Source organism: Hyperoodon ampullatus (assembly GCF_949752795.1).
Source record: "Hyperoodon ampullatus genome assembly, chromosome: 6".
Taxonomy (NCBI): Eukaryota; Metazoa; Chordata; class Mammalia; order Artiodactyla; family Ziphiidae; genus Hyperoodon; species Hyperoodon ampullatus.
Window position 1 is genome coordinate 60207472 of NC_136919.1, and position 25933 is coordinate 60233404.

General features: G+C 35.2%; 1 protein-coding gene across 1 annotated transcript in view; it reads right to left on the reverse strand.

The window, feature by feature from the left end:
• Nucleotides 1-25933, reverse strand: part of CNTLN (centlein) — a gene marked incomplete at both ends in the record, with an annotated part of 349797 nt that overhangs the window by 166900 nt on the left and 156964 nt on the right. Inside the window, one exon of the mRNA XM_079706500.1 lies at nucleotides 22219-22413. Within this exon, the coding sequence (XP_079562626.1) occupies nucleotides 22219-22413 (195 nt within the window). The remainder of the gene's footprint in view (nucleotides 1-22218; nucleotides 22414-25933) is intronic.

Here is a 25933-nt window from a genome sequence, read left to right on the forward strand (position 1 = left end):
CAGTGGTTGAGAGTCCGCCTGCTGATGCAGGGGACACGGGTTCGTGCCCCAGTCTGGGAAGATTCCACATGCTGTGGAGCAGCTAGGCCCATGAGCCATGGTTGCTGAGCCTGCATGTCCGGAGCCTGTGCTCCACAACGGGAGAAGGCACAAGAGTGAGAGGCCCGTGTACCACAAAAAAAAAAAAAAGAAAGAAAGAAAAGAAAAACATGTTGAACAGTATCTAATTAATATTCATCCACTTCACTTTCAAACTCCAGTTACACAAGGCAGGGAGAGAAAAATTATTTTGAGTTTTTTCTTTCATTGTCTCAGCCTTAGTTTCCTCACAGGTGAATACAAATACTAACCTGAACAGTCCTGAAAACATTTGACAGCTGTGTCTAGTATACCATATGCCGTTCTAGCACCTAATATTTATGAAAACATATAAATATGTTTTATATATTTATGCATAAATTTATTTTATATATAATTAACAATATCTGTCTTAACTACCCCACTAATGAATCTAATGATCAAACTTAATGGAACAACAAACAGCAGTCTGTAATAAGTCAATGCAGATTTAGGAAAGTCTAGGTCAGATTCTGAGAAAAATCAACCAATATGAGAGACTAAAAGAGCATATATACTCCCTATTAACATAAAATACATCACATTACATTTTTAAAATGTAATTTATTTAAATTTATGTGTAAAATATTAATATTTATTGCAAAAAGGATTAAATAAATCTGTTTGAAAAATCACTCTTATGAATAGTTATTATTTTTCACTTTTCTCTGTTAACATTCATAATTTCAAAAGCATAGGGTCCATAATTGCTGAGGGTTTTGTCTTCGTTGCTTAGAATGAATCCATTCAAACTATACCACAGAAGAAGGAGAAACATGCTTAGCCAAACTTTGGGAGAAATATGGCTGAGCTATATAGAATATAAATCCTAAGCTGAAATTTATATATATAATACATTTCACGGCTGAAGTATTGTCATGTCCCTTGAAATTAATACTCCAGCAGAGTAACCTCATTAATAGTATTAGTAACCTGGTACACAAAAACATATGTATTAAAAAGAAGTAATAAGGCTTCCCTGGTGGCGCAGTGGTTGAGAGTCCGCCTGCCGATGCAGGGGACACAGGTTCGTGCCCTGGTCCGGGAAGATCCCACATGCCGCAGAGCGGCTGGGCCCGTGAGCCATGGCTGCTGAGCCTGCACGTCCAGAGCCTGTGCTCTGCAACGGGAGAGGCCACAACAGTGAGAGGCCCGCGTACCACACAAAAAAAAAAAAAAAAAAAAAAAAAAAGAAGTACTGGTGGAAGAAAAAAAAAAAGGTGACATAGGAGAATCTAGCTTCCCTGTCTCCCCACAAAGATCAACAATTGAACAGCTCTCCATGAACGAAAACAGCTCTGGGAGGTCACTAGGGTATATTTAGTAAGTTTTAGCACACAGTGGAATAAAAAAAACAGAGTAATTGCACAAGAAAAGAAAGAAAACAAGTTCATTTTGTCTGCATCATTCCATAACCTATGTTGGCACTGTTCAGCACCAAGAAGGAACTTCCAAGCTAGAAAATTTTCTTCTCGCCAGGAAAGAAACAGCAAGGTGAGCAAACCAGCTTTTATAGCCTCTAGGGGCACTACACAAAAGTCTGACTTCAGTTTCACCCCACCCAGACCAGCAAAGCTTGAGACATTGAGCCAGCTAGTAACAAGGAAGAAAAGCAGAGGCTACTTTTAGCAGATAGGCAGCAGAGCGATGGTTGGTTCGCGGAGATCTGCTCTGCAAACAATCTTAGCAGAGTTCACCACTGATGAAGCCAACGGCCACCAATTCATCAAGGATCCTTGCAGATCTCACAAGGTTTTGTCCCACAGGTTTGTGAGCTAGTTGATGCCAGCAGCCTGAGTTCCTCCCTACTCCATCTACATGACCTCCCCCAACTCCTGCTGAAGCCAGGAACCACACTGGAGCCATCCAAGGTATCTGCAGTTACACAGGTATAAGACATCAGCTGCATAAATCCCACTTTGCCCACACCAGAACCTGGAGCCACACCCACAGGCAGCTTGGGCTTTTCCAGCTGCGTGAGTTAAAGTTGCCAGCCTAGGCCAATGGGTGCCATCTTCACACCCCTTCTACCCTACTCCAGGTCACCAGTATCACCCTGAAAGAAGATTTGTGGACCCATCTGGCACCCTAGCTTTTTCAGCTGCTGCCCAGGTAATGCACCTCTTTATCACTTAACTATCGTGGCCAGTGAGGTTTGTATCCATGGGTTCAACAGGACTGCAGCAAACAAAGAAACAGTTTTCTTTTTTTTTCATCTTTTATTTTTAGCTTTATTGATGTATAATTGATTTAATCACTTCCAAAAGTTTCCTTGTATTCTTTTTTTTTTTTTTTTTTGTGTGTGTGTGTGTGTGTGTGTGTTTTCTGTGTGGTAAGAACAAGAAACAGTTCTTAACTGGCTATCCTTCTAGGGCTCAGTACAAAGTGAGCAGTCCTTCCCTAAAAGAGGTCTATTTGCATACTGTAAAAGCTGCTGCCTGAGAGTCTGACTTCCAATCAGCCTGCAGCTGGGTGCTGACTGAAATCCTCCCCTATGGGACACTGAAAGATCTTGGCATACCCTCAACTACTGGGAGCCACTAAGAACAAAGAAGAATGTCTGGACAATCACAAAAGTTTGAGAGACAATCAAGAGCTAAGGTAAGGTGGAAGGATAAATTTCATCTCCTACATGATTTCACTCCTGTCTAGGAGAGGTGGCTGTTTAATCTGATGCATGGAAACTAACATAAATAGTCAAGGAAAATGAAAAAAATGAGGTATATGTTCCAAACAAAAGGACAATATAAAACCCCAGAAACAGACCTTAATGAAATGGAGATAAGTGATCTACCTGATAAGAGTTCAAAATAATAGCCGTAAAGATGTTTAACAAGGAGAACAATACATAAACAAAGTGAGAATTTCAACAGAGAAATAAAAAATACAAGAACTTATGAAATAAATCACAGAGCTGAAGAATACAGCTGAAGTGAAAAATACACTGGGGGGGTTAACAGAAGACTAGGTGAAGCAAAAGAAAGGATCAGCAAACTCAAAGACAGGGGAGTGGAGTCTGTCCAATCAGAGGAGCAAAAGGAAAAAAAAGAATGAAAAAGAGTGAAGATAGCTTAGGAACTTATGGGATACCATCGAGTGGAACAATATTCACATTATAGGAATCCCAGAAAGAGAAAAGAGGGAGAAAAGGGAAGAAAGCTTATTACAAGACATAATGACTGAAAACTTCCCTAACCTGGGGAAGGAAACAGACATCCAAATCCACTTCAAATTTAAAGACACACACAGACTGAATGTGAAGAGATAGAAAAAGATAATTCCAAGCAAATGGAAACAAAAATGTGCAGGGTAGCTATACTTATATTAGACAAAATAGACTTCAAGCCAAAGCCTGGAAAGAGAGAAAACAAAGGTCATTATATAATGATAAAGGGGTCAATCCAACACAAAGAAATAACATTTATTAATATTTATATATCCAACATAGGAGCACCTAAATATACAAGGGAAATAATGACAGATTTGAAGGGAGAAATAGGCACCAATATAAAACAGTAAGGGACTCAATATCCCACTTTCAACAATGGATAGATCATCCAGACAGAAAGTCAAAGAGAAACATTGAACTTAAAATATACATTAGACCAGAGGAACCTAACACATATGTACAGAAGATTCCATCCAAAAAGCATCAGAATACACATTCTTCTCAAGGGAACATGTAATATTCTCCATGATAGATCATGTGTTAGGACACAAAACAAGCCCTAATAAATTTCAAAAGACTGAAATCATATCAAGCATCTTTTTCAACCATAATGGTATGAAACAAGAAACCAGTTACAAAAAGAAAACTAGAAAATTCAAAAACATTAAACAACATGATACTGAGCAACCAAGGATTCAAAGAAGAAATCAAAAGAAAAAATTTAAAATATCTTGAGACAAACAAAAAAGGGACACAACATATCGAAATATATGGGATGTAGCTAAAGCAATATTAAGAAGGAAGTTCATAGCGATAAACACCTATGTTAAGAAAAAGAAAACAGCTCAAAAGAACATTCTAACTTTATACTACAAAGAACAGAAAAAAAAAGAACAACCTAAGCCCAAAGTTAGTAGAAGGAAGGAATAAATATTAGAGCAGAAATAAATGAAATAGAGATTAAAAAGACAACCGAGAAGATCAATGAAACAAAGAGCTGTTTCTTAAGAAAGATAAACAAAACTACAAACTTCACAAAACTTTAGTAGACTTACCAAGAAAAAAAGAGAGACGACTCAAAGAAAACTCAAAGTGAAAGACAAGATGTTACAACTGACACCACAGAAATACAAAGAATCGTGAGAGACTACTATGAACAATGTATACACCAATAATAATAATAATAATTGGATAACCCAGAAGAAACAGAAAAACTCCTAGAAACATACAATTCCCTAAGACTGAATTATGAAGAAATGGAGTATCTGAACAGACCAATAACTAGTAAAAAGATTTAATCAGTAACTAAATATCCTCCAACAAAGAAAAGTTTAGAACTAGATGGCTTAAAGATTTAAACATTTTACAAAAAAATTAATATCAATCTTTAATCTCTTCCAAAAACAGAAGAGAATGGAACACTTCCAAATATATTTTACAAAGCCAACATTACCCTGATATCAAAACAATACATGGATAGTGCAAAAAAGACAATTACAGGCCAATATTATTGATGAACATAGGTGCAAAATCATCAACAAAATATAAGCAAACCAAATTCAACAATGTATTAAAATACATACACCATCATAAAACCAATTTATTCTAGGCATACAAGAATGGTTCAACATCCACAAATCGATCAACGTGATACACTACATTAACAAAATGAAGGAAAAAAATCATATGATCATCTCAATAGATGCAGAAAAAGCACTAGACAAAATTCAACATTCATTCATGATAAAAACTCTCAACAAACTGAGTATATAAGGAATGTACTCAATTTAATAAAGGCTATATAGAACAAGTCCATAGCTAACATTATACTCAACTATAAAGTACTAAAAGCTTCTTCTCTAAGACCACGGACAAGATAAGAGTGCCCACTCTCACTACTCCTATTCAACATAGTACAGGAAGTCCTTAGAGCAATTATACAAAAGAAAAAACTAAAAGGCATCCAAATCAGAAAGGATGAAGTCAATCTGTCTCTATCTGCAGATGACATGATGTTATGTATAGAAAACTCTACCAAAAAAACTGTTAGAACTAATAAACAAATTCAATAAAGTTGGAGAATACAAAATCAATATACAAAAATCAGCTGTATTTGTATATACTAACAACGAACTACCTGAAAATGAAATTAAGAAAACCATTCCATTTACAATAGCAGCAAAAAGGATAAAATACCTAGGAATAAATTTAACTAAGGAGAAGAAAGCCCTGTACACTGGAAACTATCAGACATTGGTGAAAGAAACTGAAATAGACACAAATAAATGGAAGGATACTCTGCACTCATGGATTGAACAGTTAATATTGCTCAAATGTACACAAAGTGATCAAATCAATCCCCATCAAAACTTCAATGGGGGTTTCCCTGGTGGCACAGTGGTTGAGAGTCCGCCTGTCAATGCAGGGGACACAGGTTCGTGCCCCGGTCCAGGAAGATCCCACATGCTGTGGAGCAGCTGGGCCCGTGAGCCATGGCCACTGAGCCTGCGCGTCCGGGGCCTGTGCTCCGCAACAGGAGAGGCCACAACAGTGAGAGGCCCACGTACTGAAAACAAAACAAAACAAAACAAAATAAAAAAAACTTCAATGGCATTTTCACAGAACTAGAATCCTAAAATTTGTATGGGACCACAAGGACCTCAAATAGCTAAAGCAATCTTGAGAAAGATGAACAAAGCTGGAAATATCACACTCCCTATTTCAAACTGTACTACAAATCTATAGTAATCAAAACAGTAGGTGCTGCAATAAAAACTGAAACATAGATCAACGGAAAATAGAGAGCCCAGAAATAAAAACACACATATATAGTCAATTAATTTATGACAAAGGAGTCAAGAACGTACAAAGGGAAAATTATAGTCTCTTCAATAAATGGCACTGGGAAAACTGGACAGTCACTTGTAAAAGAATGAAACTGGAAGACTATCTTACACTATACATAGTAATCAACTCAAAAAGGATTAAAAATGAATGTAAGACCTGAAAGTATAAAACTCCTAGAAGAAAGCGCAGATGATTCAGCTGCTAGACATCAGTCTTGGCTAAGATTTATTGAATTTGACATCAAAGCAAAGGCAACAAAGTAAAAGTGAAAAAGTGGGACTATAACAATCTAAAAACCTTCTGCACTACAAAGGAAATCACCAATAAAATGAAAAGGCAACATATCAAGTGGGAAAAATATATGCAAATCATATATTTGATAAAAGGTTAATATCCAAAATATATTTTTAAAAACTCATATAACTCAATAGACAAAAAATAAACAAAAACAAAAATCCAATTTAAAAATAAGCAGAAAATCTGAATAGACATTTTTTCCAAAAAAGACATATAGACGGCCAGTAGGTCCAGGAAAAAGGTGCTCAACATCATTAATCATTAGTGAAATGCAAATCAAAACCAGAAAGAGATAAAACCCCATACCTGTTGGAATGGCTATTACCATATGACAAAAAATAACAAGTATTGGAGAAAAGGGAATCCTTGTGCAATGCTGATGGGAATGTAGATTGGTAAATACACTAAGGGAAACAGTATGGAGGTTCCTCAAAATATAAAACTACCATATGACCTAGCAATTCCACTTCTGGACATATATCTGAAGGAAATGAAAGAAACTGTCTCAAAAAGACATTTGCACCCCTATGTTCAGTGCAGCATTTCTTACAATAATCAACACACAGGAACAAACTAACTGTCCATTAACAGATAAAGGGATTTGTGTATACACAAACACACAAACAGACACACACAGAATGGAATATTATTAAGCCACACAAAAGAAGGAAATCTTGCCATTAGTGACAAATGGAACTTGAAGTCATTATGTTAAGTGAAATAAGTCAGACAGAGAAAGACAAACACTTGTATGATATCATTTATATGTGGAATCTAAGAAAAACAAACTTACAGGTAACAGAGAACAGGTAAGTGGTTGCCAGAGATGGGTGGTGGGGGCTGCGGGTAATGATGGGTGAAGGTGGTTAAAAAGCTCAAACTTCATTATAAGATAACTAAGTAATGAGGATGCAATGTGCAGCACGGTAACTGTAGTTAACAATACTCTAGTGTAGGTTTGAAAGTTGCTAAAACAGTAGATCTTAAATGTTCTCATCAAAAGAAATAAATAGTAACTGTGAGGTGATAGACATTAACTAAACTTATTGTGGTAATCATTTTAATATATATACAGATATGAAATCATTTACACCTTAAACTAATACAGTGTTATGTGTTAATTACATCTCAATAAAAGTGGGAGGAAATTAAAATAAATAAACAAAATTAGGCAAAATAGACTTTAGGCAAAAATTGTCATTACAAATAAAGATGACATTTTAAAATGATAAAAAAGTGAATCCTATAAGAAGATATTCCAATTATAAATATATATATGCACCTAACAGCAGAGCCCCAAAATGTGTGAATCAAAAATGGACAGGATTGAAGAATGAAATAGACAAATAATAAAGGGTAGAGCAACGAGACAGAAGACAGGCAAAAAAAAATGCAAGACTTGAAGAACACTGCAAGCCAAATAGACCTCACAGACAATTCGGACACTCCACCCAATAAAAGTAGAATATACATTCTATTCAAGAATTTAGTAGATGGATGAAACATCAGACTACCCATAACAGAAGAGAGAATGAATGAACTGAAGAAAGCATCAAGGTTGAAGCAAAGAGAAAAAAACCTTTGAAAATATTAAAGAGTCAAAAGCTATATGGCACATGGTGGAAAGGTCTAATATGTAATCAAAATCTCACAAGGACAAGAGAGAAAGAATATGCAGAAGCCATATTTGAAGAGATATTTAGCAAGAATTTTCCAAGAATGAGGAATAGCATATAAAGAAAAAAAACTTTATAAACTTGAAAGCACAAAAAAAAACCAGAAACACCACCACACTTAGAGAAATCATATAAAAACTGCTGAAAACCAAAAATAGAGAAAACATAAAAAGTAGTCAGAGAATGGACATATTACTTTCAAAGGAGAAAGAGAGAGATGACTTCTCAACTCAAAGTATGGAAGCCAGAAGACAATGCATATCATCTTTAAAAGAAAAAAAGATTCTTCAATTCTAACCACCTGAAAATACCATTCAGAAATGAAGGCAAAAAAGGCATTCTCTGATAAGTATAAAATGAGAGAATTCACTGTCAACAGACTCTCACTAAAAGAAATACTAAAAAAAGTGCTTAATGCAGAAGGCAAAAGATCCTAGAGGGAAACACAGAATTGCAGAAAAGAATGAAGAGCTTTCAAAGGGATAAAAATTCTCAGTGAATACTGATTTTTTAATAATAATAATGGCTGGGCTTCCCTGGTGGCGCAGTGGTTGAGAGTCCGCCTGCCGATGCAGGGGACACGGGTTCGTGCCCCGGTCCGGGAAGATGCCACATGCTGCGGAGCGGCTGGGCCCGTGAGCCATGGCCGCTGAGCCTGCGCGTCCGGAGCCTGTGCTCCGCAACGGGAGACGCCACAACAGTGAGAGACCCACGTACCACACACACACACACACAAAAAAAAAATAATAATAATAATGGCTTACAGAGTAAAAATATATGTAGGATTAAAATGTTAAGATAACAATAGCAAAAATAGGTAAGATAAAGCAGTTAGAATGAATTAAGTTCCTTCCACTGTATGAAAAATTAAATACACTCTAAAGTAAGTTAAGTAAGTTAGTTAAAATACACTAAAAAGTCAAAGACTGGGAAGCTCCATTTACAATAATAGCTGAGTAGATTTCTATCAGATTAAGTCTCCTGCATATAACTGTTTCATTTCTGAGCAAAATATAAAAACAACTACCTGAAGGTAACAGAGAATGATCAAACACAGGACAAATCTGGACAAGAATTGATACTGGGAAAACAGAAGAGCCTAGGTAAGTTTCCCATTTTTGTGAATTTTTATCTGAGAGAGGCTCATAACAGACATGATGTGGGGAGATTAAAATTCCAATAGTAACTTGCAGTTTTACTGGCTTGAAGAACTATAGGACAAAGTTCAGGTCCACCACTAAAGCTAGAAAAAATGGAAATTCTGGAAGGGTGACAGCCGAAACTATGACTGACACCTGAAGTAGTCATGCAGTGGGCAGTCCTCTAAGCAATCCAGATAAGGTTAAAAGAACTTAAAAGCAACTTAGTTGTTCCCACCTGAAGGAAATCAGGGTTTGGAGTTTACATCTAACTTATTTGAATTCAAGAGACAGAGGAGGGGGAGAAAAAGAAAAAGTTAGTTCAGCACTCATAACTAATATGACAGAAACCAGAGTCTCTAAAAAATATGTTACTATATACACTAAATAATATAAAATCATTACACAGACAAAACATTAATATATGACCCATATTCAAAGCAAAGAAAACCACTAGTAATTAAATCCAAGAAGACCCAAAAGATAGAATTAAAATATAATAATTTTAAAGAATCTACTTTAACTATTATTATAGGGATCTAAAGAAAACTATGATTATAAGATATGAACACATAGAAAAACTCAACACATATATACATACTACAATAATGAATCAAATGAAAATTGTAGAACTGAAGTGTACAACATTTGAAGATTAATTCACAGAAAAAGACTTACAGAAAAACTGGAGATAACAGAAATGTCACTTAAATTGAATAAAAATTAACATAAATTATCTAAAGAATGTAAATTAAAAGATTGAAAAAAATAAAGAGAGACTCATTGGGCTTTGGGGTAACACTGAAGAGTCTAACATAAGGGAAATAGGAATCTCAAAAGGAGGAGAGAGAAGTCAGAAAAATGTTTCAGAAAGTAATGTCAAAAATTTCCCCAATTCAGTAAAAAATATATTATTTACAAAAATCAAGAAGCTCATCAGAATTCCCAGGAGAGAGGGACCTTCAAGATGGCAGAGGAGTAAAACATGGAGATCACCTTCCTCCCCACAAATACACCAAAAATACATCTACATGTGGAACAACTTCTACAGAACACCTACTGAACGCTGGCAGAAAACCTCAGACTTCCCAAAAAGCAAGAAAATCCCCACGTACCTGGATAGGGAAAAAAAAAAAAAAAAGAAAGAACAGAGACAAAAGAATAGGGACAGGACCTGCACCTCTGGGAGGGAGCTGTAAAGGAGGAAAAGCTTCCACACAATAGGAAGCCCCTTCACGGACAGAGACTGCGGGTGGCGGAGGGGGGAAGCTTCGGAGCCACAAAGGAAAGTGCAGCAACAAGGGTGCAGAGGGCAAAGTGGAGAGATTCCTGCACAGAGGATCAGTGCCGACAAGCAGTCACCAGCCTGAGAGGATTGTCTGCTCACCCGCTGGAGAGGATGGAGGCTGGGAGCTGAGGCTCAGGCTTCAGAGGTCAGATCCCAGGGAGTGGATGGATTGGCTGCGTGAACACAGCTGAAGGGGGCTAGTGCTCCACAGCTAGCTGGGAGGGAGTCTGGCCGGGTGTCAGGCCTGAGCCTCTGAGGTGGGAGAGCTGAGTTCAGGACACTGGTCCACCAGAGACCTCCCGGCCCCATGTAATATCAATGGGCGAGAGCTCTCCCAGAGATCTCCGTCTCAACGCTAAGACCCAGCTCCACCCAACGGCCAGCAAACTCCAGTGCTGGCTGCCCTATGCCAAACAACTAGCAAGACAGGAACACAACCCCACCCATTAGCACAGAGGTTGCCTAAAATCATAATAAGTCCATAAACATCAAAAAACACTCTACTGTATGTGACCCTGCCCACCAGAAAGACAAGATCAACCTCAACCACCAGAACACAGGCACCAGTCCCCTCCACCAAGAAGCCTACAGAAGCCACGGAAACTACCTCACCCACTGTGGGGAGACACCAAAAACAACGGGAACTACAAACCTGAAGCCTGTGAAAAGGAGACACCAAACACAGTAAATTAAATAAAACGAGAAGACAGAGAAATACACAGCAGATGAAGGAACAAGGTAAAAAACCCACCGGACCAAACAAATGAAGAGGAAATAGGCAGTCTACCTGAAATACAATTCAGAGTAATGATAGTAAAGATGATTCAAAATCTTGGAAACAGAATGGAGAAAATACAAGAAATGTTTAACAAGGACACAGAAGAACCAAAGAGCAATGAAACAATGATGAACAACACAATAAATGAAATTAAAAATTCTCTAGAGGGAATCAATAGCAGAATAACTGAGGCAGAAGAACAGATAAGTGACCTGGAAGATTAGATAGTGGAAATAACTGCCATACAGCAGAATTCACAGAAAAGAATGAAAAGAATTGAGGATGTTCTCAGAGACCGCTGGGACAACATTAAATGTGCCTACATTTGAATGACAGGGGTCCCTGAAGAAGAGAAAACGAAAGGGACTGAGAAAATATTTGAAGAGATTATAGTTGAAAACTTTCCTAATATGGGAAGGAAATAGTCAATCAAATCCAGGAAGCACAGGGAGTCCCATACAGGATAAATCCAAGGGGAAACATAGCAAGACACATGTTAATCAAACTATCAAAAATTAAATACAAAGAAAAAATATTGAAAGCAGCAAGGGAAAAGCAACAAATAACATACAAGGGAATTCCCGTAAGGTTAACAGCTGATCTTTCAGCAGAAACTCTGCAAGCCAGAAGGGAGTGGCAGGACATATTTAAAGTGATGAAAGGGAAAAACCTACAACCAAGATTACTCTACCTAGCAAGGATCTCATTCAGATTTGATGGAAAAATTAAAACCTTTAAAGAGAAGTAAAAGCCAAGAGAATTCAGCACCACCAAACCAGCTTTACAAGAAATGCTAAAGGAACTTCTCTAGGCAGAAAACACAAGAGAAGGAAAAGACCTACAACAACAAAACCAAAACAATTAAGAAAATGGTAATAGGAAGAAACATATTGATAATTACCTTAAATGTAAATGGATTAAATACTTTAACCAAAAGACAGAGACTGGCTGATTGCATACAAAAACAAGACCTGTATATACGCTGTCTACAAGAGACCCACTTCACAACTAGGGATACATACAGAATGAAAGTGAGTGGATGGAAAATGATATTCCATGCAAATGGAATTCAGAAGAAAGCTGGAGTAGCAATTCTCACATCAGACAAAATAGACTTTAAAATAAAGACTATTACAAGAGACAAAGTGGACACTACATAATGATCAAGGGATCAATCCCAGAAAAAGATATAACAATTGTAAATATTTATGCACCCAACATAGGAACATCTCAATACATAAGACAAATGCTAACAGCCATAAAAGGGGAAATTGACAGTAACACAATAACAGTAGGGGACTTTAACACCTCACTTTCACCAATGGACAAATCACCCAAAATGAAAATAAATAAGGAAACACAAGCTTTAAATGACACGTTAAACAAGATGGACTTAATTGATATTTATAGGACAGTCCATCCATAAACAACAGAATACACTTTCTTCTCTACTGCTCATGGAACATTCTCCAGGATAGATCATATCTTGGGTCACAAATCAACCTTGGTAAATTTAAGAAAATTGAAACTGTACCAAGTATCTTTTTCCAACCACAACACTAGGAGACTAGATATCAATTACAGGAAAAACACTGTAAAAAATACAAACACATGGATGCTAAACATTATACTACTAAATAACCAAGAGACAACTGAAGAAATAAAAGAGGAAATCAAAAAATACCTAGAAACAAATGACAATGAAAACATGACAACCCAAAACCTATGGTATAGAGCAAAAGCAGTTCTAAGAGGAAAGTTTATAGCAATATAATCCTACCTCAAGAAACAAGAAAAATCTCAAATAAACAACCTAACCTTACACCTAAAGCAGTTAGAGAAAGAAGAACAAAAAAAAAAATCCCCAAAGTTAGCAGAAGGAAACAAATCATAAAGATCAGATAAGAAATAAATGAAAAAGAAATGAAGAAAACAATAGCAAAGATCAATAAAACTAAAAGCTGGTTCGTTGTGAAGATAAAGAAAATTAATAAACCATTAGGACTAATCTGGTGTCACAGATGGTTAAGAATCCACCTGCCAATGCAGGGGACACGGGTTTGAGTCCTGGTCTGGGAAGATCCCACATGCCGCGGAGCAACTAAGCCTGTGTGCCACAACTACTGAGCCTGTGCTCTACAGCCCGTGAGCCACAACTACTGAGACTGTGTGCCACAACTACTGAAGCCTGTGTGCCTACAGCCCATGCTTTACAACAAGAGAAGCCACCGCAATAAGAGGGCCACACACCACAACAAAGAGTAGCCCCTGCTCACTGTAACTAGACAAAGCCCGTGCACAGCAATGAAGACCCAATGCAGCCAAAAAAATAAATAATAAATAAATAAATAAAACCTTAAAAAATTGATAAACCACTAGCCAGACTCATCAAGAAAAAAGGGGAGAAGACTCAAATAAACAAATTAGAGATGAAAAAGGAGAAGTAACAACTGACACTGTAGAAATACGAAGGATCATTAGAGATTACTACAAGCAACTATATGCCAATAAAATGGACAACCTAGAAGAATTGGACTTCTTAGAAAAGCACAAACTTCCGAGACTGAACCTGAAAGAAATAGAAAATATAAACAGACCAATCACAAGTAATGAAATTGAAACTGTGATTAAAAATCTTCCAATAAATAAAAGCCCAGGACCAGATGGCTTCAGAGGCGAATTCTATCAAACATTTAGAGAAAAGCTAACACCTATCCTCTCAAACTCTTCCAAACTACAGCAGAGGGAGGAACGCTCCCAAACTCATTATACAAGGCCAACATCCATCACCCTGATACCAAAACCAGACAAAGATGTCACAAAAAAGAAAACTACAGACCAATATCACTGATGAACACTAATGCAAAAATCTGCAACAAAATACTAGCAAAGAGAATCCAACAGCACATTAAAAGGATCATACACCATGCTCAAGTGGTATTTATCCCAGGAATTCAAGGATTCTTAAAAATACTCAAATCAATCAATGGGATACACCATATTAAAAAATTGAAGGATAAAATCCATACGATCATCTGAATAGATGCAGAAAACTCTTTCAAGGAAATTCAATACCCATTTATGATAAAAACTCTGCAGAAAGTAGGCATAAAGGAAAGCTACCTCAACGTAATAAAGGCCATGACAAACCCACAGCCAACATCGTTCTCACTGTGAAAAACTGAAACCATTTCCACTAAGATCAGGAACAAGACAAGGTTCCCCACTCTCACCACTTTATTCAACATAGTTTTGGAAGTTTTAGCCACAGTAATCAGAGAAGAAAAAGAAAAAAAGGAATCCAAATCGGAAAAGAAGAAGTAAAACTGTCACTGTTTGCAGATGACATGATACTATACATAGAGAATCCTAAAGACGCTACCAGAAAATTACTACAGCTAATAATCAAGGAATCTGGTAAAGTAGAAGGATACAAAATTAACACACAAAGATCTCTTGCATTCCTACACACTAATGATGAAAAATCTGAAAGAGAAATTAAGGAAACAATCCCATTTACCACTGCAACAAAAAGAATCAAATACCTAGGAATAAACCTACCTAAGGAGACAAAAGATTTATATGCAGAAAACTATATGACACTGATGAAAGAAATTAAAGATGATACAAACAGATGGAGAGATATACCATGTTCTTTTATTGGAATAATCAACATTTTGAAAATGACTATACTACCCACAGCAATCTACAGATTTAATGCAATCCTTATCAAATTGCCAATGGCATTTTTCACAGAACAAGAACAAAAAATTTCAAAATTTGTATGGAAACACAAAAGACCCCAAATAGCCAAAGCAATCTTGAGAAAGAAAAATGGAGCTGGAGGAATCCAGCTCCCTGACTTCAGACTATACTACAAAGCTACACTAATCAAGACAGTATGGTACTGGCACAAAAACAGAAATATAGATCAATGGAACAGGATAGAAAGTCCAGAGGTAAACCCATGCACATACTGTCACATTATCTTTGATAAAGGAGGCAGGAATATACAGTGGAGAAAAGACAGCCTCCTTAATAAGTGGTTCTGGGAAAAATGGATAGACACACCTAAAAGAATGAAATTAAAACACACCCTAACACCATATACAAAAATAAACTCAAAATGGATTAAAGACCTAAATGTAAGGCCAGACACTATAAAGCTCTTAGAGGAAAACATAGGCAGAACACTCTATGACATAAATACAGCAAGATCTGTTTTGACCACCTCCTAGAGTAAGAGAAATAAAACCAAAAACAAACAAATGGGACCGAATGAAACTTAAAAGCTTTTGCACAGCAAAGGAAACCATCAACAAGATGAAAAGAGAACCCTCAGAATGGGAGAAAATATTTGCAAATGAAGCAACGGACAAAGGATTAATCTCCAAAATATATAAACAGCTCATGCAGCTCAATATTAAAAAAACAAACAACCCAATCCAAAAATGGGCAGAAGACCTAAACAGACATTTCTCCAAAGAAGACATACAGATGGCCAAGAAACACATGAAAAGCTGTTCAACATCACTAATCATTAGAGAAATGCAAATCAAAACTACAATGAGGTATCACCTCACACCAGTCAGAATGGCCATCTTCAAAAAATCTCAAACAATAAATGCTGGAGAGGGTGTGGAGAAAAGGGAACCCTCTTGCACTGTTGGTGGGAATGTAAATTGATACAGCCACTATGGAGAACAGTATGGGGGTTCCTTAAAAAACTAAAAATAGAACTACCATATGACCCAGCAATCCCACTACTGGGCATACACCCTGAGAAAACCATACTTCAATAAGAGTCATGTATCACAATGTTCACTGCAGCACTATTTACAATAGCCAGGACATGGAAGCAACCTATGTGTCCACTGACAGATGAATGGATAACGAAGATGTGGCACATATATACAATGGAATATTACTCCATCAGAAAAAGAAACGAAATTGACTTATTTGTAGTGAGGTGAATGGACCTAGAGTCTGTTATATGGAGCGAAGTAAGTCAGAAAGAGAAAAACAAATACTGTATGCTAACACATATATATGGGATATAAAAAAAATGGTTCTGATGAACCTAGGGGCAGAACAGGAATAAAGATGCAGATGTAGAGAATGGACTTGAGGACATGGGGAGGGGGAAGGGTAAGCTGGGATGAAGTGAAAGAGTAGCACTGACACATATACACTACCAAATGTAATATAGATAGCTAGTGCGAAGCAGCTGCATAGCACAGCGAGATCAGCTCAGTGCTTTGTGACCACCTAAAGGGGTGGGATAGGTAGGGTGGGAGGGAGACACAAGAGGGAGGGGATATGGGGATACATGTATACATATAGCTGATTCACTTTGTTATATAGCAGAAACTAACACAATATTGTAAAGCAATTATACTCCAATAAAGATGTTAAAATTTTTTTTTTAATTCCCAGGAAATAGAAATAGAATCTGGATAATAAATAAAGTCTAACCTTTAAAAAAAAAAAAGAAGAAGCTTATCAAACTACAAGAATGATGACTACGATGAAAATCATTCTTGGGAACATCACAGTTAAGTGCTTAAAACCAAAGGTTAAATATTCAGGAAAAAAGCCAGCCAAAATTGACACATCACATTTAAGTGAACAATGAAACAAATTTCCAGTGATACTGTGAGAAACAGTGGAGTACAGAAGACAGAAAAGTGATGTTTTTAAATTGCTTTTTAAAAATATATAAACAGTCAATTAATCCAGAAAAAGGAAGGAAATGGGAACAGAGGAACAAAAAATAGGACAAATGGAAAACAAATGGTAAGATGGTACACCTAAACCCAGCCATATTAATAATTAAATTTAAGTGCACTAATGCTGCAATGAAAAGGAAGAAATTGTCAGAATGAATAAAAAACAGAATCTTACTTTGTATACAGTTTAAATATTAAGACACCTATAGATGGAAATTTAAAGAATAAGAAAAAGGTAATCTCCCATGGAAAATGTAACCATTAAAGAGACTGATTGTCTATATTAACATCATAAAATTGGGTTTCAAGTCAACAGAATATTATTATAGTTAAAAGTGGCATTTTACAATAGCAAAGGGTTCATTTAATTAGAAAGAAATGACAATCATAAATATGTATGCCCCTAATAAAACAGCTTTAAAATACATGAAGCAAAAGTTGACAAACTAAAGGGAAAACAGAAAAATCTACAATAATACTGGAAGATTTTAACACCTCTCTCAGCAACTGACAGAAAAACTGATTTAAAAACTAAGGATAGGGCTTCCCTGGTGGCGCAGTGGTTGGGAGTCCGCCTGCCGGTGCAGGGGACGCGGGTTCGTGCCCCGGTCCGGGAGGATCCCACGTGCCGCGGAGCGGCTGGGCCCGTGAGCCATGGCCGCTGGGCCTGCGCGTCCGGAGCCTGTGCTCCGCAACGGGAGAGGCCACAACAGTGAGAGGCCCGCGTACTGCAAAAAAAAAAAAAAAAAAAAAAAAAAACTAAGGATAAAAATCACTAAAGACAGAAGGTCTGAACACTGTCAACCACAATGACATAATTAATATTGATATTTAAGGAACACCCCAGTCAATACCTGCAGATTAAAAATTATTTTCAGGTATAAATAGTACATTCTTCAAAACTATATGCTGGACCATACAAGTCTCAATAAATTTCCAAATACAGTAATCTTATAGAACACTATCTCTGACCATAATGGAAGTATATTAGAAGTGAATAAAAATAAGATATACAAGGGAAAAACACAAACATTTCAAAAGTAAATAACACATTTTCTAATAACCAAAGGGGCAAAAAGAAAATCACAAGGGAAATTAGAAACATTTCTAACTGAATATTTATTTGTAAAGTTGACCAGCTAATACTAAACGTTCTATAAAAAAGCAGTAGAGCAAGAGTCTACAGAGCATCCTTGAAAAAGAACAAAGTGACTTACAGTATCCGCATTTCAAGAGGTACTATACAGCGACATGTATTCGTGGGTATTTTTCTGGACTCTATTCTGTTATATCAATTATTTTGTCAATCATTACATCAATACCACACCATTTTTTCTTTTTTAGCTTGATAAATAGGTCTCAAAATTGGGTAGTGTAAGTCCTCCAACTTTATTTTTTACTATTTGGTTGGTCAAAAAGTTCGTTCAGGGTTTTCCATAACATCTTATAGAAAAACCCAAATGAACTTTTTGGCCAACCCAATACTTTATTTTGCTCTTTTAGGTCCCTTGCATTTCCCTATAATTTTTAGAATTGGCTTGTATTTATCTAAAAACTATAGCTTTCTGGAATTTTGATTGGGATTACATAATAAATAGATCAATTTGGGGAGAACTGACATTTTGACAACATTGTATCTTCTGATTCATGAACTTGGCCTAGCTGTCCGCTTACATATGTCTTTTAATTTCACTCTGGTATGTTTTGTACTTTTCAGTGTATAGGTCTAGGGCATATTTTATCAAATTTATCCTTAATTATTACACAGGTTTTGATATTCTTATAAATGGTCTTTTTCGATTTCAATTTCTAATTATTTGTTTCTAATACTTAGATATATAATTGACTTTTGTAAATTGATGGTATCTTGCAACACTGCTAAATTTTCTTACTATTTCTAGTTGTTTCATCATAGATTCAGTATACTTTGTATACGGATGCTCAGGTTCTATGAATAAAAAGAGTTTTACTTCCTTATTTCTAATTAGCATGATTTTATTTGTTTCTTGCCTTACTGTACTAGTTAGAATCTCCAGTACAATGTTGAATATAACTGACTTGTTCCTTATGTTAGAAGGAGAGCATTCAGTGTTTAATAAGAAATATGTCTTATACAAACTCTTCTAGTGAAGTAAAAAAGAGAGAATACTTTGCAATTCATATTAGGACACCAGCATCACCTTGATAAAATCTAATAAGAAACATTCAAGAAAGGAAAAGTACAGCCCAATATCCCTCATATAGATGCAAAAATCCTAAGAAAAATAGTAGCCAATTGAATCCAGCAATATGAAAATAATAAAACATTACAACAAAGTTAGGTTTATTTCAAATACAAAACTGAATTAATAATTGAAAAACAATCAATGTAATAGCCATGTTAACAGAATATATGAGAAAAACCCTAGCATCATCTTAAAAGACACACTGTATACAATCAATACCTGTTCATGAAAAAGCTTTCAAACTGTGAATAGATGGGAACTTCCTAATATGATAAACGATATTTACAAAAAAACCCCATAGCATAGAGTGTTTAAAGGTAAAATACTGTAAGTTTCAAAAAGAAACAAAACTAATCAATGATGATAGAAGTCAAAACTGGTTACACTGTAGGGGTAGCCACTAATTAGGAACATTATGGAGGTTTATTGAATACTGGTAATATTCTACATCTTGATCTGAGTGGTATTTATATGGATGTGTTCAATTTGTGAAATGTCATTGAGTTAAACACTTAAGGTTTGTACAGTTTACTATTTGTATGTTACACTTCAATAAAATCATTTACAAAAAATTTCAAGTGTTTTCATGAAACTAAATTATCCTTAAAGTTATAGTGCCAAGTGCCAACATGGCCAAGAGACTTTACAGAACAGTAAGAAAGTAATCTACCAAATATAAAGACTTACTAAGAAGCTATACTGATTAAGATGATGTAACATTATCCAGGAATACAGAGAAAAGAGTCTAGAAAGAAACTCAATATACTAAACTAGGATATATGATAGAGGTAGCCCAGCACTACACAAGAAAAAAGGTGGATCATCCAATGGGTTGATTTGGAAAAACTGGCTAATATTTGGGGAAAAATAAACAAATAAAAATGGATCCTTACCTTATACTGTATGTGAAATACAATTCCGAATGAATTATGAACATAAATGACATAAGCAAAGCTTTAAAACTTTTTGAAGGAAACAGAGGTACAAATATTTCCATATTTGGGGTAGGGAAGAATTTCTTAAATGAGCACTAACTATAAAAGATTAAATTTTCTAAATTAAAATTAAGAATTTCTGTTTATCATATGACATGTTAAAGAAAATGAAAAGACAAGGTACACACTGAGAGAAGATACTTGCCACATATTCAACTTACTAGAGATTAATATCAAGGATATTTAAAGAACTTTTACAAATCAATAAGAAAAAATCCAGTACAAGAATGGATAAAAGACATAAATAGACATTTTACAGAGGAGGGCACTCACTTGACTAGTAAGCGTAGGAAATACAACCAAATGCATTGTTGATATGAGTAAAATTGATGAAAACCACTTTGAAAAATAAGTGACCAGTATTTTGTGAACGTTTACATTTTCACACCCTAGACCTAGGATTTCCATTCTGAGATAGTTAATCCACAAAAATGCATGCACGTGTGTACTAAGAATCATGTACAAAAATGTCAATTGCAGCATTATTCATAACAGCAAAAAACTGGAAATAACCCTAATACTCATCTACAAATGAATGGACAAGTAGTTATGATATAATCACATATAACAGAATATTTTATATCAGTCAAAATAAATGAAGTTATACCAAACATCATAGATGAATCTTAACACAGTGATGAGTCAAAATTGCCAAATCCCAGGAAACAATACAATTTGATACATTTTTATAAATGGCAAAACTAAACAATATTCTAGTTCCTCATAAATTTATATGAGATAAAACTTTCTAAAAAATAATCAAAATGATAAATAGTTCAGTAGTTACCTCTGGTGAGAGAATCAGGGTGCCAGTAAAGGGTGAAGGATACAAGTAGATATAAGTTATTAGTAATTTCCTACCCTTGAATTAGTTGGTGGGACCAACAATAATTGGTTGGTGGGACCAACCAATAATACTGTGTCATGATACAAATCTTATGACTAATCCAATTCTGTGCACCTGATGTCCAAAAAATTCAATATAATACAATACAAATTTAAAAATCTTATGTTTGAGTTGTTAGCAAGACAAAATATGCTGGGTTGAAAAATTACTGGATCATTAAAGTTAAAGGATCATTAATAAACATTTAAGCTCCCAATTACGTACTTGTGTTAATTTCATTTCTTTAAATTCTAATATTTAAAGAAGTGCTGAGTGCCTTAAAAACAAATAACTTTATAGGAGTAAGATTGTTTTATAATACATACTTAGAGATGACAGTTACCTTGAAAATTATCTAAAAGAGGTACCACTGGATATTTTCTATATGACAGGCTCTGCATTTGACATGCATTACCTCATTAATCCTCCCAAAACTCTTATGACAAAGATACTATTAATATCAACACTTTATTTGTGAAGAAACTTTGGCTAAAGGGTTAAGAAATTTGCTCAAGTTCACAAAGCTCACAGGCAAAGCTATAATTTGATCCCAGGTTTATTTGAATCCTGAATCTGCATATTTATCTATACATTTGTACTACCTCACTTAACAGGACAAAAATAGGTAGAAAAGTCAACTGATCTGTCCAAAATCATATATCAAGATAGTGAAAGAACTGGGACTAAATGGTATTAACTACCACATACCAGGAATTATGGCAAGTACTTTTATGTGACTTTCTATTCAATACTCTTTTCATTCCATTACCCCATTCAATAAAACGTCTCAAAATGGACATGACCTATTAATTTCCTCTTCATTATCATATATCAGCCAAATGTTTCATCCCAATAACTATACCAGATACACCCTGTTTCTATACGCATTTCTATATGAATCCACATTGTATATAATATTTATGTCTACAGAGTACAAAAAATAGCACAACATAAATCTGCCACGCTTACATTCTAATATATGCAAATTTATTCAATTTTTGTGTTTTAGTCAATTATACTAGAAAATTTAATAAGATATTATACTGGGTAATATTTTTAGAAAATGTCTCACCTGTTCTGAGTGGTCTGAATCACATTCTTGAGGTAAAGGATAGAGTGCTCCTTGTGACTCATGAAGCTTTTCTTTTAATTTAGCGTTTTCTCGCTCTTTTTGAAATAGCTTATCCTGAAGATTAACAACACTTTGTCGGAGCATAGCTTCACTTGATTTTGTGGTTTCAAACCAAATATGTAACTCATTGTAAAGCTGTTTCAAAACATATAACCAAATTTATTAATAATCAATAAAATAGTTATGTCTATATATATATATACAAACTTATACATATATATGGTCTATATATGACATACTCATTGCCCTCAAGTTATTTTAATAGTCTAAGAGGAAAAACAATATAAAAACATATGCGAAACTAAATGATATAACCACATACCAATATAAAACTCCAACTGATGTTAAAAAGACAAGATGTTCTATTGGCCAGTTGTAATACAGGGATGCAAACATTTTAAGCTAGCTATATTAATTTTCATGATAAAGAACGGACTTGAACTGAGCCATGATGGTATTATAGAAATTGAATGAAAATAAAAAAGTCATTCTAAAGATAGAAGAAATGTTAAAAAAAAAATACGTACAGTGGTAGGAAGAAACAGAAAGGGAGAGTAAGATATAACAGCCTAATTGGATTCAACATATACATTTGAAAGAAAAAAAGAAAAACTTTCATTAAGAGTTCCCATTTAGTAAAAACTAGCATCTACTGCTAAAGTAGAGGAGGAGCAGCAGAAGGAATAATAAGAGAGAAAGCCAGGCAATAAGATTGTAGATGGAATGTAAAGACTCCTGAATGACAGGTTAAGGAAGATGGATTTATTCCTGTAGAGAACAGGAAATCACTGAAGACCTCAGTCAGAGTGATAAAAACAGAATCAGGGTCCAAAGTGATGACAGCTAATTTTAATTTTTTTAACTCAAGGCAACATGAATTAAATAAATTTAAAACTAGGGTTTATTAAGACTGTGAGACAGCATAAGGTATATAACTGGTGGCATAAAGTCATATATAGTAAACAATGGTATTTCTCCAATACACACGAACTTACTTGGTGATGAAAATCCTAACTTACGATTGTGAATTAATGAGGCATAATTCAATTTGTGGTAACTGATTCTGATAAAAAAAAAACCTGTATATATATTTGCTGATGACACTTGGAATGTGACCTAAGAATTAACATCTACTTAAAAAAAAAAATAAGGCTAATAGTGAGATAGTGAGATCTTATAACAAAAGCAAAATCTCCAAAGACAGAAGCTCAAAATTATGTTAATACAGTAGGTTTTTAGGTTTGCTCATCCGAGTCAAGATGGGGAGGATCTTCGATTAGTTGGCCTTGCCTCATGGGAAGAAACTTAACTACAGAAAAGTTGGCACAGTATTTTTTTGTTTGTATGCTATAGTTTATTTTTTTAAGTTTAAAATTTTTAAAAAGGCTTGTAAAACCTCTTTTTCAATGCTTTTCTTCAGATATATACTTTGTCATAAAAACAAGACCCTCCAAATCACTCCTCTGACATACAATTAGTTCAACATACTTTTTATTTTCTGTAAGGGATTATACCTTTATACTATTATAAATACTTTAAATAACCCATTTCACTTTACAGCCAGTCTAAAAATTGTTTTATAAAGAAAGCGTTGTCCTTCATGATTTATAAAGAATTGCAGGATATAAATTTGTACTTTTCCTTCCAATTGCCTTTATACCAGGGAATATGTCCAATATTCTTTCCACAGCTGATACATTGGATATTCTAAAAGGGAAGAGAGAGGAGGAACCTGACAGGTTTGAGGAACAATGAAGGGATCATAGTGGGCCTTTCAGAGACCTACCTGTGCCGTGTTGCTGAGTTTCATGATTGAGTTCAGGGTAGAAAAGGAAAAAGCAAAATCTAAAGACAAGAGAGAAGCTGACTAGAAAGAACTAAAGCTGTGCCCAATAGCATACAGAGTCATTTATTCAGTAAAAGATTATTTAACCCTTCTCCCTCTTATTTATATGCTTTATTAATACTAATCAGCTTTTACCCAATCAGCACAAATCTTTGGAGGAAAATAATAGAATATAATATAATTTAAAAATGTACAGTTTTCAAATTCTACCTCAATAAAAATTTTTTAAAAAGAATTTACAGATTTCAAATATTTAAGAATCTCATGAACATTAATAAGTATTAGCAACACAGTTCCCCCCGCCCCCATTGCCCAAGGTGCAGGCATAATGATAGTGTGTCATCAGGAATGAAGACCAATTTCCTAGCCATCAGTATCAAGGATGTGGATACTTTTCTCTTGGGTGCCATGTCTTGGGATCTTCCTTCATAGATGTAAGGCTCCAGGGCCTATTCCTTCATGGATGAAGGCTCTATCTTAATGTCTGTTTTCTTGTCTCTTCTCTTCTCTCCTCTCTTTCTTGTTTCCATAAAAATGAAGACTAACAGCTCTCTTGTGTTCTCTACTTGGCTCTCTCTGCCATTAAATTTATGCGGTTGTACTTCCTATTCAGAAGTTGCCCTGGCTTAATCTCATATGACTAGGTGGGCAACTCTAGACATTGAGGCAAGCTCTATCTTTCTCTGAAAATATCCACCCTTCCACCAAGCAGCAGGTGAAAAAGAACTTTAAAAAGCCTGAAACAGGTGATCTAGGTCAGCCTTACTCTAGGAATTGGGACACTCTCTCTATTATTCCTTAGTTCTTACTCAAAATATACATCTCCTACTTGCCCATTTTCTTGATGGCTAATTGGACTTCACTTATTTAATAGCAATCAGACCACTCAGCTGTGAACTTAAAGAAAGCAAAGACAGTCCTCCAGTCATTTTTAATTCTAGGCCCCAGTCCACCAGTAAACTTAGCTAGAAAAGCCTTCAAGAAGGTCATCTGTCTATTTTTATTTCTAAAGTATTTTTTGGTGACAAAGCCTCAGAATGATAGAATGTTTGTTTCTCTAGGAGATCCTACAAGAAGGCAAAGGTTTTGGATGTTCTGGTCCCCTGGCTAGACACCATCTTATTCTCATCCCATTAATAACAGCAGAGTGAGTCAAAAAATACCTCTCAAGTGAGTCAATTAGGTAATATAACAAATTCATTCATCTGCTTAGGTTTAGGCATCCTGATTAGGCATGCTTTTTCTCTATTAGCAATTGCAATTGCTTTCAGAAGTTTTCAGAGAGGCACTTTTCTCTATAATTTCTTTCCTCTAATAGTCCAAAAAGCTGGAATAGATGAGAATCTTTTGCAAGGTTCTGGCATAGAAAAATTTAATCATACATTCCCCTATATACTTTAGAAGTACCAATCATTATAATCCATAAGCAATTTATTATGTTTACTATTCTTCATGTTATTTTTTGTTGAAGAAATTAAAGTGAAAAAACACTGTAAGGATCTCTAGGGGACAGAAAGCAAGTTATCTCCAGAAATAGCACCCCAAACACCAAGTCCTTTAATTTTCAGGGGCTTAGACTGAAGTACTCTTCTTCTCATATTTTTATTAGTGTTGAGGAACAAGATGATATATTATTTACCTTAAAAATTTTGGAAATGTATAAGCTCTGTGACCCAATGACTAATTTGTTTAAAAAATATAATATTCCATTTTTGTAAGTATACTATCTGCTACTCTGAGATAATAAATTTTACAAGTGAAAACTATAACTCTTCAAAGCATAAAAATGAAAAGAAAACAATCTGATTT